The sequence below is a fragment of the Lutzomyia longipalpis genome, chromosome 1 (assembly GCF_024334085.1).
Source record: "Lutzomyia longipalpis isolate SR_M1_2022 chromosome 1, ASM2433408v1".
Classification (NCBI taxonomy): domain Eukaryota; kingdom Metazoa; phylum Arthropoda; class Insecta; order Diptera; family Psychodidae; genus Lutzomyia; species Lutzomyia longipalpis.
This window is the reverse complement of record NC_074707.1, coordinates 20,147,468-20,160,465: the sequence shown is the minus strand read 5'-3', so window position 1 is coordinate 20,160,465 and position 12,998 is coordinate 20,147,468. Positions and strand designations below refer to the sequence as shown.

The 12,998-nt window shown below is 37.4% G+C and overlaps 1 protein-coding gene across 1 annotated transcript; it reads left to right on the top strand.

The window, feature by feature from the left end:
* Positions 1-134: 134 nt before the first annotated feature.
* LOC129796578 (tyrosine-protein phosphatase 69D) lies at positions 135-11,953 on the top strand. The gene is made up of 8 exons (XM_055838642.1): positions 135-416; positions 566-674; positions 771-1,143; positions 1,216-2,962; positions 4,165-5,756; positions 8,309-8,616; positions 8,696-8,831; positions 9,207-11,953. The coding sequence occupies exons 1-8, from the start codon at positions 302-304 to the stop codon at positions 9,285-9,287; spliced, it is 4,461 nt and encodes a 1,486-aa protein (XP_055694617.1). The 5' UTR covers positions 135-301; the 3' UTR covers positions 9,288-11,953.
* Positions 11,954-12,998: the final 1,045 nt, after the last annotated feature.

Below are 12,998 nucleotides of genomic sequence, written 5' to 3'. Positions count from 1 at the left end.
AATACATAAAAAATCACGAGAAAATTGCAAAATTCTCAAAATTTCATGAAACTCATGAAATTTTCAGAAACATAAACTAAATCATCGAGGGGCGTGAAACTTCCAACGCGCGAGAAACGCGTGTGAAACATGTTGTAGACCCCCTGTTTGAGTAAAACATAAATGCAAAAAATTTTTGTTGTCGACGGTCGCAGGTTCTTTTTTGTGGGTAAAAACCGCCGCAGTTTGTCTGAAATTAGATTTAGTGTACTGATTATGTTACCATTTAGTAGATATTAGTTGTTTTTGTGCCGCAAAAGTGATGAAAAAGTGCATCGGCACCCTCGACCAAGCCCACTCCGGTGGCGTTTACATTTTCATCTTTTTCCTCACTTTCCTCACCATTTCCGCTGCCCTTCCGGTTGCAGATGAGACAAGTAAGTTGTCCTGAATGGGAATAAACTTGTGGGATTCATGGGGAATGAGAGAATTGCCTGAAAATTGCTTTGTTGGGGGAAAAGTGGGGTTAGGGAGTTCCCGGATGTCATTCATTGTGTGGCTTCTTTTGCCCTTTTCTCATTTACAGCCGAAAAAGCCGCCCCAGTGGACGCAAATACCACCTTTGTGTGTTTTACGCGCACCGAGAGGATTCTCTGGACGAGAAATGGGAAGAACATCACAAAGAGCGACAAGAGGTACGTCCCGGAAGGGGAATGTTTTGGTTTCTTTCTTCTCCTTTCCCCTTTGCACACTAATCTCGTTTGGATCTAATTGGAATCTAATTGTTTTAGGTTCATCTCGAGAGTAGCCATGGTCAATGATGATGACTCCATTGTCGATGGGAAGGTTTTCTCACAAGAACTGGCAATCGCGAAGGTAACTCTGAAGGATTTGGGCAACTACAGCTGTATCGATGTGGAGGATGGTGTGGAGAAGCGCTTCTTCCTGCAGCCAATCATTCAGCCCAAGATTGTTGATAAGAGTAGTACACGGATTCGTACGAATATGAATAAGGATGTGACCCTCTTCTGTCTTGTTGAGGCTTTCCCGCCGGAAGAGTACAAGAGTTCCATTGAGTGGCGAAAGGAGGATGTGGATGGGATGGATTTTGCCGCTGTCAAGGATATTAATCTCAATCTCAGCAATAAAACACGAATTCAGGGGGTAAGTTTGTCTCTTCTTCCTCTTTTTTATTGTTTCCTGATTAATTTATTTCTTCATTTTCTTTTCCGGCAGATTAATGAGACCCGAATGAATGTAACACTGAGTCTGGAGAATGTTTCAAAGAGGCACAATGGCACGTACACATGCCGCATCCTTATTCCACGCACAGGAGAAGTAATCACGGGGGAATCATCAATTTTTGTCCTGGATCGTCCGGAAGTTCGATTGGATTTCGTAAAAGCCGTCGGGGCTAATAAGATTTTCATGAATTGGACTGTAAACGATGGGAATGATCCTGTCATGGAATTCTACATTCAATACCGGAAGGAGGGTGATGAGATCTTCACGTACTACAAGGATCGCATCAAGGGGATGAATCAATCGTGCGTCCTGGAGCACTTTGACCCCTTGACAAGCTATCAATTTAAGATTTCTGCTCAAAATAAGATCGCCATGGGACCGGCCTATACGCACCCAACGTGGGTGAAGACCCTCGAAAAGGATCCCATCTTTATTCCAACGGTGGAAGTTAAGGGGAATACGCATTCAACGATAACTATCGGGTGGACACCACCACCACCGGAACTGTTGGAGTACATTCAGTACTATGATTTAGTGGTGGTTAATGCGGAGAATGCGTCAGAAGTGAAGGAAGCGATTCACCTGCAGAACAGTCGGAACTTACCGTACATGTTTGATGGGCTCCGTACGGCTTCGGAGTACAATTTCCGCGTCCGGGCGTGCAGTGAACTCACAAAGGCATGTGGAAATTGGTCAGAAGCTGTCATGGGAACCACAATGGATGGTATTTCATCGGAACCGGTTAATTTGCACATTTCCTGCATTCACTACAACATCTCCCGGAGGAATTCCGTTGAGGTCACCTGGGAGCCACCAATGACGAAGAATGGGAAGATTATTTCATACCATGTTGTCCTGAGCGGCGTGGCGACCTTCCGATCGGATCAGGTGGTGAAGAATGAAACATGGGGCCCCAAAACGAAGAGTATCGATGAGAAATCCTATCGTGCCATCTACGAGGGTATTCCACCCAATACAAACTACACCATTCAGGTGCACGCTGTGACGAGGAGTAAGAAACCCGGAATTCCGGCAATTCAGAGCTGTGTCATGCCCCCAACTGTTCCCGATGCCATTGGGAAGTTTCTCTGGGGCAAAGTGAAGACAGAGACGAATGATTGGGTCTTCAAGTTGAGCCTTCCGCGGATTTCTGAGCGCAATGGACCCATTTGTTGCTACCGCATCTACATGGTGCGCGTGTCAAGGGAGGAAATTGTCCGGAATCTCCCACCGCCGGAAGATCTGGATGTTGTGACGTACCAAGAGGCGCACAATAATTCAAAAGGTGGCGCATACATTGCCGAGATTATGACGGGAGAGAATTTCCATTCGGAAATCTTCCTGGGTGATGGGAAAAGGATGAATGGGAATGTGAGTGAGGAGGAACAAACGGAGGCATGCCGGAAGTGCCTGGAGGGAATTATTTGGCGTTCACCGGCAAAGAAACGTCCCACTGTGACGACGACAACGACGACGCTGAAGCCAATACTCCCGGAAGATATTCCCACGCTCATTCCAGTTGATGTCACAGACGCTGAGCAGGAAGTTTCAACGAGTTTACCGCAAACAAATCGCCGGAGACGCAGAAGGCAGCACCTGGAGGAGCTGCGGAATGCAATGCTGGATGATAAGCCAACAATTAGTCCACCAACAGATGCAAATGAAGCAACGGCTTTCAGTGTCTTTGACGGGCAGTTGGATCTCAAGAGCGAGTACACGGGATTTGTGGAAGTTATTGGTGCGTTCAAATTTTCTTTCAATCTTCAAGGAGTTTTAATCAATTAGTTGGTGTTTCACTTCGTGGCCAACAACACCAAGTATTGTAATCGTCGGAAAAACCGACCACCTCAGATCGGGCTCAAACTTGGTAGGAGCACGTTTTAGACATCCTACATTATCAAAAATTTTGCCTTATAATTCAAGAACGGTAGAAGATAGAGACTTCGGGTTTGAAGTTTTCTATAGAAATGTGGGTGTAAAATTTCATTTTTTCATATTTTCCAAATCCAATATGGCCGCCGTCCGCCATTTTGAACTACCATCAACCACTTCCCTTACAGCTAGAGGTCTGAAATTTTAGTATGTTGAAGAGCTCAGTGAGACATTTTTATCGATAATTCATACTTGAAAATCGGTCAAGCGGTTTAGCAAATATGGCGGCCTAAAGCAAAAAATGTTTTTTCGATATATCTCAAGAACGGCTTGACCGATTTGGACCATCTTGGTATCAAATGAAAGGTATTGAGAAGCCCTACAACCTTTTAAAACATTCCAAGTTCCAAAAACATCCGCAAGAGGCGCTAAAATCAAAAACAAAAATTGCCTAACTTTAAGGGGCAATATCTCCGAACATCTGTTATAGATTTCCTTTAAATTTTGATATGTTGTGGCCTGACTCAATATCTGTCACCAGTCCGAAAATGAAGAAAATCTATGTCGCCGCTTAGAAGATATAGCCATTTGAAAAATTCTTGAATTTGAAAAGTTCTAAGAGCCATATCTCCTGTTATGCTTGTCCGATTTTGCTTAACTTGGTATCAAATTAAACGTTTTGCAATTTTCTACAACTTTCTAGAACATCAGAAACCTCTAAAACTATTCCTTGTGGACAAAAAATGCCAAAAACTGTTTTTGTAAAACAAAAATCCTCCATATTATGTTCTAGATGTGACCTTGAAAATTATCGAAATATATATCAAATCATAGTTTGTTTCAAGACCTTTCCAAAACTATTTAAGAAATTTCTGTAGGTCATGTACGACCTGAGATATGTCCATTTTTATGCATCAAATTACTGAATTTCACAAAAAAAAATCAGCTTTGCCTACTAATTCTGCTCACAAATAGTATGACAACGCATAAATAAACTTCTTCACGTTGTGGGACACCAACTCTTATAACTGAACGCGTTATGATTGACTTTTTCATTCCTTTTTGCAGTAAAAAATCGTCAAGGAGACAAAGATCAGGTTCTCTCGTCGTACAGTGAGTACTTCCAGATGATGCAAGCAGGAGCACCACCAAATTTGGATGATAATTCCGACAATATGACGTATATTCTGGCTCTTGTGGTTCAGATCCTTCTTGCATTGATTGTCATCGTTCTCATCCTCCTCATGTCCCTGTGCATCGTTCACAAGTACTACACGAAGAATGTGGCTCGTGGAGAGGAGGGAATCAGCTTGCGGGAGAGCCTGAGGGCACTCTGTGGTGGTCGTACACAGAGTAATCATCATCGTCATCTCATTGGGACACAATCATCGAAACCTCCGGATATTCCACCCATTGCAAAGGCTGACATGACGCAGGCGTACGTGAGTCGGCACAAGGATAGTGATTATGGGTTTCAGCATGAATTTGAGATGCTCCCGGATAGATTTAGTGATCGCACAACAAAGAATTCCGATGCAAAAGAGAATTCCGGAAAGAATCGCTACCCGGATATTAAGGCATACGATCAGACACGTGTGAAGCTGTCAACAATTAATTCAATAATCGGCTCAGATTACATTAATGCAAACTTCATTTTGGGCTACAAGGAGCGGAAGAAGTTTATTTGTGCTCAAGGGCCGATGGATGGGACCGTCAATGATTTCTGGCGAATGATTTGGGAGCAACATTTAGAGATAATTGTAATGCTGACGAATCTGGAGGAGTACAACAAGACAAAATGTGCCAAATATTGGCCCGAGAAGGTGAATGATGTCACGCAATTTGGGGAAATTGGGGTGACTTTTGTGTCGGAGGAACGCTTCTCGGACTACCTCGTGCGTGAGCTGAAGGTGGTGAAGCGTGGCTATGAAGATGAGGAGGATAGGAGGTACATTACGCAGTATCACTATCTCATGTGGAAGGATTTCATGGCACCGGAACATCCGCAGGGCATCATAAAGTTCATTAAGCAAATCAACAATGTCTACTCACTGCAACGTGGCCCAATATTGGTGCACTGCAGTGCTGGTGTGGGACGCACAGGTACCCTCGTGGCGCTTGATTCACTGTTACAGCAACTCGATGAGGAGGGGCAGGTGGCGATCTTCAACACTGTGTGCGATATGCGACATCAACGTAACTTCCTCGTGCAATCCCTCAAGCAGTACATCTTCCTCTATCGTGCCCTCATGGAGGTTGCCCAATTTGGGAGTACTGAGCTGCCGTGGAAGGGTCTCGGGGCGGCCGTTGAGGCACTCAAGACGCGTCAAGATGGCAAGGAGCAGTGTCAATTGGAGGTGGAATTTGCCAAAATCAAGGCGACGGTGGATGATACGAAGAAGACGTGTGCCGTGGCGAGTGGGGAGGAGAATCGATGCAAGAATCGCAGTGATAGTGTTTTGCCTTTCGATAGAAATCGCGTTATACTCACCCCAATACCTGGGCGCGAGCACTCCACCTACATTAATGCCAGCTTCATTGAGGGCTATGACAATGCTGAGTCCTTTATCATTGCCCAAGATCCACTTGAGGGTACAATTGGGGACTTTTGGCGGATGGTGTCTGAACAAAGTATTAACACGCTTGTTATGCTCTCTGAGGTGAGTTTTCTTCTCTTTTCTCTTGATATTTTTTTATTTTTCTCATATTTGACTCAAATATGACATCAAGGATCAGCCGGGTGTTGAAAAGGAAGTTCCTACGATCCTTCAGAAACTTCCTATTGCAATGGGCAGTCTTCTTGCACAATTTTCAGTCACTTATGACACTTTCCGGGAACACATCTAATCGTTCCGGAAAGAAAAGTGAATTCAAAAAGTGTACAAACTTCAAGTTGCTCTAATCTCTGGTTTTACTTAATTCGAATCTAATCTTATTCTCAAATTAACCCATTAACCCATTATTTCTCGTCACTAGATCCTTTTGTAAACAAAGGGGTGTTTATCTGTATGAAATTATTCGGATCTTCAGATTTGCCAAAGAATTCAACGGGTTTTAGTCTCAAAATGGCTCAGATTGAGAAGCTGAAGCCTAAAAAAATATTTAATCAAATTTCAAAAGGACTAAATTCTTAGCTTGAGTAGTAAATTTAACCCGAAACGTGGTAAATTCAAGCATAATAAAAAAGACTAAATTCAAGCATAAAAATATTTCTGTTTCAATCCTAAAATAAGTCAAAAATTCAAGAAAAAAAGCTTAACCCTTCGTTTACTGTGAGGGGTAGGTGACCGATCCCAGAGCTATATTTCGATTTATTGCGCCTTAGTTCTTAAAGGTATAGAACCAAGCTTTTGGAATCAAGCTCCCTGGTTATCATAGAAGATTCTGTAAAAATTTTAGGTCGATCCGACCACTAGAAAAGAAGTTTTTAACAAAAGTGTAAGAAGAGGGAATTCAAAAATTGATGTAACGGTCTAGACGTTTCTAACCTCAAAAAATCCATTGAAAAATTTATTTTTATGGACAACAAACTTCTTAGGGAGTACCAAGGAGTCTATTAGAGCTCATTTGAACGAAAGAATTAGTTTTTTTTGTGAAAAATTCTATGGGGTCGCTCACCAATAGTAATGCGCGTAAGTGTTTTGGTCACAGTATACGGACGGTTAAAAAGATATTATATATGCCTAGAAAAAACAAAAAGTATAGTAAATTCGAGCTGAAAAGTACTTAGTTCAACCAAAAACGTGGTAATTTCAAGTCTATAGAAGTCTTCAATCTAAAAAAGCATAATTTTTTTTATTTAACCTGCTGGCCGCCAAGACCTTGGAGCTTCCTTAGAGCGCCAAGGTGGGGTCGTTGAACGACCCCAAGAAGGAAGTCGATTTTCTCATAAACTATAAAACCGGGAACTGTCGGGTCACTACCTTTAGACTCCTTATATAGTCCTCTTGCCCCTTGCATCACAAATTCGCCACCCGGAAACACGCAGAAGAAGATATTAGGGAAAAACATTTTTCACTCATTTTTCACACTTTCTTCGTGAGAAATTTGCCACGAAGTTGACCGCAACTGCTATTTTTTTTCACTACTTCCCCACATTCCCCTCACTTCCCGCACCGTGATAAATGGCAATATTTCTCGAATATTCTTTATTGTTTTGCACATTTATATGCTTCTAATTATGTTTTATGTTGTTTATGTTACTTATTCGCGATAATTCTGACACTGAGATGGTAAAGTGAGAAAGTAAACACAACCCTTCAACCCCCTTCAACCATATGATTTATGATGTGACTAACTTCATTCTGAGAAATTTTCCGCAGCATGGCCGTTACACCAATTTTTGAATTCCCTTCTTCTACATTTTCCTTAATAACTTTTCTTGTGGTGGACGGATTGAGCTGAAATTTTTACACAACCTCCTCAGATAACCAAAGAACTTATTTCCAAAAGATGGGAATGGTATCTTTTATATTTATTAAGTTATAGCACGAAATATAGGGCTGGGGTCGTTCAACGACCCCGCTTGGCGGCCTAGAGGTTAAGTCTAAAAAGGACTGAAACTGAATCCTAAAAGTATAGTAAATTCAAGCTGAAAAGTAGTAAATTCAACCTGAAATGTGCTAAATTCAAATCTAAAAATATTATTTGGTTTGCAACTCTAAATAAGCAGAATCTTCAATATCAAAACGCTTATAAAAATTTAATGAAAGCCTAAAAAGTGGGTCATGCATCTAAAATAAATGTCATGCATACAAAAACTTAGGTCATGCATCTAAAACTTAAAATAACTCCCCCCAAAATTTCATTCTGGCTACGCCCCTGATTCCAGGAGCTACAATTATGCCAACATTGTGGAAATATTTAAAAATTTTCACAATTTTCCACAATTTAACTCCCGGAATTTACCATAAAAACTTCCGGACAAAAAGTTCATTCAAAAAAGTATAGAGGTTATGAAATTGGGGAAGAATCGTATCCTTTTTGCAATATATCCCATTTTCCATGATCGAATGTGAATCTAGGATAACTATAGAATCTAACAAGTCACACCCGGCTAGAATTTGTAAAGAATCTTGTTTAGGAAAATTCGTGAAAAATCATCAATTTAACACGATTTTTCAACACCCATGCAAAAAAAGATCAAAGGATTGACAAGCATAAGGCTGAAGAATATTTCTAAATGTTCCGACAATGATGGTTTTTTTTTTAGATTGGCGATGGACCAAAGAAGAGTCCCCGATACTGGGCTGATGATGAAATTCAGTACGATCACATCTCCGTGAAGTACATCCAGAGCGAAAGCTGCCCGTACTACACGAGGCGAGAATTCAATGTGACCAATGTGAAGATAGATGATACAATTCAAGTCACGCAGTTCCAGTACAATGGCTGGCCCACAGTTGATGGGGAAGTTCCCGAAGTTTGTCGGGGTATCATTGAGCTGGTGGATCAGGCACTCAAGCATCACAACAGTCAGAAGGCCTACAGTCAATCGAGTCCTATTGCCGTTCACTGCAGGTTTGCATCATTAAAATTAAAAGTTTGCTCGTTGTTTTTTTTTTTTTAATTTAATGGAATTTTCTTTTCAAAAAAAAAGTCTGGGATCCGATCGAAGCTCAATCTTTGTGGCCATGTGCTTCCTTGTGGAGCAACTTCGGGCAGAGAAGAGGGTGGATATTTGTACGACAGTGAGGAAATTGCGATCTCAGCGCAATATGATGATCGACACTTATGTAAGTAATTTGCTTCTTTTTCTTTTATTTTTAATAAGGACTTTATGCACAATATCATAGAGAAGACATTGGGTCGTATTCAGTGACGAAGAAATCCTTGAAGTTTCAGAAAAAAATTGTTTTCTAAAATGTTTCAAAGTGCCTTTCGTCAGAAGTTAATAATGAAACATTGGTGTGAATGTTTCACACTTTGAATGGGATGTGAAACACAATGGTGACGTCATTGTTTAAATTTTTGGGCAAATCTTTCAATTTTTTTCCCAGCTAGAATGAATTTCAAAGGAGTTTTGTCAATTTTCTTTATATATTGTGCATAATATCCTTTACCACGTAAGAAACATTTTCCCATTATAAATTAATAAATCCTCGCAACAGGCACAATATGAGTTTCTGCATAGAGCGATTGTCAACTATGCTGATCTCCATCGAGTATCTCTAGATTCTCCCTCCGACTGATTGAGATATGTCTAAAAAAAAGCATAATAAAAATGCTTTTTTTTACAACAAAAAAAATATTCTCTCTTAAGGGATGTTCTTTTTTTTTATTAAACATTTTATAAATTATTATCCTTGAAAGAAAGAAAATGGTTGATATTCAAAATGTTATTATTTTCATTGAGGATCTTTGCGATAAAAAAGTTTCATAGCTCTATGGCTAATATTCTACAATTGGGAATGGCAAGAGATGGCGCTGATTGGGATAAAAAACGACATCTGTTGGGGATTTTGTTCTCAAGCAGTGACATCTCTTGAGAAAAAAATCATTTTCAATAAAGATCTTCAAATTGAGATAATTAGAGACCAAGAAAAAAAAATTCTCAAAATTTTTTAATATTTTTGAAAGGGTTTAATATAAAAAAAAAATAGGAACACCGAAAAATAATCAAGAGTGAGATTTTCTATCAAATAAATGAGAAACAAACTAAAAGAGAAGTAAATAAATCAATCATGTAGGAAGGAAAATTCAAATTTGGCCATATTATATTATATTTTATATAAATATTTGCAAGATTATTAAAAAAAGAAAGAAAACAAAATAGTTCTATAAGTTTTCTTTTTTTTTTTATTCTCTGCTTTAGACTTTAGACAGAGAGAAGAGAATGAAGGAGTTTAGTAGAATTTGCAATGAGAAGCATAATTTTATTAATATTATTATTAATTAAATGAAAATTTTTATTAATGTGACAACCATGTAGGAAATATTATTTGTAAATAATTTTTGTATGATTTTTTTTAAAAGAATATTTTTCATAAGTTTTCTTATTTCGCGTTTTATTTTTTCATTAGAAATTAAATAAAAAAAAACTACAGTAATACTTATCTGTCCATTTGAGAACGAATTGGAGCATGTGATTTCACAGAAAGAGGCTCTTTATCCATCCTTCCGATAGTGAAGATGAATTTTTGTTTTTTTCAATTCATTATAAAACTTTTTTTTTCTAAAAAAAATCATCTCGTCTTTACTCGATTTTTTTTTGAAGAAAAATTTCATTAAAAATCCTCAAGAATCTCTTTATAAGAAAATTTTTTTTAATGGAAAAAAATAAAATTCTGTGAAATTTTCATCTAGTCGCTGAAAAATATGATCTTTTTTTTTTATTAAAAAAAATAAATTAGAAAAAGCCAAAATTTTCTTTTTAAAACAAAAAAATCAACGACGGGAAAAATTTATTGTGTTCACTCATTTTATTTTTTTTTAAATTTTCTATCATCATGACTTCATTTTTGGGAAATTTTCTCATTGAAACGAAACTTTTTTTATTTTAGAAATGATTTTTAAAACATTAAAAAAATGTACTGGTAAGCTGACCAAGCTTACGGGAGCTGTGTTTCTTTCAGTGTACCAATTTTGTGAGAGCAAAGTAGAACGCGAATTAATTTAAATACGCGCAAAGTCGGGAAAAGTTGAAAAGTCATACCCTAAGAAATCTTTAGAAGGCCATATCTCGAGAACGGATCCATAGATTTTCATAATTTTTTTTTGTTTTAAAGGTCTCGAAGTCAGCTATAACATATCGAAAAATGAAAAAAAATTATGTCGCCATTTTCGAAAAATTCGAGTTCGAAATTTTCGAAAACTTTGTTTTTGACTTTAGCGCCTCTTGCGGACATTCCTCGAAGTTGCAATGTTCTAGACATTTGTAGGGTTTCTCGAAACCTTCCATTTGCGCTTGAGTTGATCAAGATCGGACTTGTAGAACCCGAGATATGACATGCCAACTTTGGAAGGCTATATCTCGAGAACGGATCCATAGATTTTCTTCATTTTTGGCATGAAGCTAGATAATATGGTCAGCTACAACATATCAAAAAATGAAAAAAATTTATGTCGTCGTTTTCGAGATATTCATCGAAAACTCATCAAAAATTTTGTTTTTGATTTTTGGCCCCCTAGCGGTCACTTTTGAAAGTTAGGATGTTCTAGAGAGTTGTAGGGTTTGTTGAGATCTTTCATTTGACCCCGGGTTGATCAAAATCGGTCAAGCCGTTTTGGAGTTATGGTCGATTTTCGATGAAAAATTGTGGCGACCATATTGACTAAATGGCTTGACCGATTTTCGAAAATGAGGTATCGTTGGAAAGCTCTTGATGGGCCCTACAACATATCAAAATTTCAGACCTCTAGCTATAATAGCGGCTGAGATATAGCGAAAACAAAATTTTGAGGTTATCCAAAATGGCGGACGGAGGGGTGGGGGGGTGGATTTGACTTCATAATCGGATTTCTTCAGGTCGATATTTAAACTTTGCCGTTTACCGCAAGTCTCTATCTATCACCGTTCTCTTGCAATTTAAGTTTGGAATCCGGACGGCCGGACGGACGGCCGGCCGGAAAAAAACTTATTTTTGGCGCATACGTTTTTTGGAATGTGGGGACCCTAATTCGTGCTCATCCCAAGTTTGAGCCCGATCTGACGACTTTCGATTTTGCTCGGTACACAAAAGCTGTGTCTGAAAGAAACACAGCTAAAACACATTTTTATAGATAACTTTTATTCAAAGAAACTACAGAGATTGAGGATTGCGTAGTGCAATACCAAAAAGAAATTAAAAATTAATAAATTTTTAACAAAAAAAAAGTCTTTTCTAACTCAACTTTTTGATAAAGAATTAGAAGAAAACACGAAAAACTCTTTATACGGAAAACAAAGATAGAAGAATTAAATGATAATTAATTAAAATATAAAAATTAACAGAAAAAAACCAATAAAAACTCTTGAAAAAATACATACATATTAATGAAATATCCGCACAGTACCAACTAAAAAAAACAGAGACTGTAATTTAATGAAAAGAATAATTAAAATAAAATGGACATCCTTTTTTTACAATTTTTTACACGCAAAAGCCAAAAAAACAATTCAGAAATAAGTTCTTTTTGTAAAAAAAAAAATATAATGAAATTTTGAATGTATTTTGAAAAGCTCACTGACGAGGAAAAAAATCCACCAAAATGATTGAAAGGAAATGATTAAATAAAAAGAAAAGGAAAAAAAAAACACATTGATATAATAAATAAAATAAATACAAGAGATGAAAACACTTTGTGAAAGAAATAGAAAACCAATAATGCTGGTATTTTGTAGAAGAAGCTGAAAAGTTAAAAAAAAAAAGAAATGAATAAATATTGCTATAACAATATTTAAAAAGAAAAAAAAGTATAAATCAAATAATCTAAAAAATATATATACCTTAAAAATAAAGATATTGAATATTTGTAGAATAAAGGGTATATAATTATATTAAAAGAAAAATTAAAATAAATAAGAGTTCCAAATGAAAAAGAAAAAAAAATAAATAGATATGAATATATTAAAATTTTCACGAAAAGCGACAAAATTGCCAGAAAAATGCACATTTTCATTGACTTTCTGGCAAATCTCGCAATTTTAAATGTCAGGAAAATAAAACAATTTTTTTTCATTTTGAAGTAAATAAAATCATTAAAAAATCACACAAAATATCGTCACAGAGTGTCTGCCAAACACACACAACACCCCCCAACACATTCACATAATAATCTGTATCCTTTCTGCTAATCCTTTTTGGGTGGTTAAATTAAAATTTAAAAAATATATCTATTAATTGTAAAAGATCAATGTGTGATTAAGAAAACAAAAAAAACTAAATAATTTTTAATTTAATACACAGTCAATATTTTACAAT

Coding starts and splice junctions, on each gene's coding strand:
- LOC129796578 (XM_055838642.1), top strand. CDS start 302: ATGAAAAAGTGCATCGGCACCCTCGACCAAGCCCACTCCGGTGGCGTT. Junction 1,144..1,215: donor ATAAAACACGAATTCAGGGG/GTAAGTTTGTCT, acceptor CTTTTCCGGCAG/ATTAATGAGACCCGAATGAA. Junction 2,963..4,164: donor GGGATTTGTGGAAGTTATTG/GTGCGTTCAAAT, acceptor TCCTTTTTGCAG/TAAAAAATCGTCAAGGAGAC.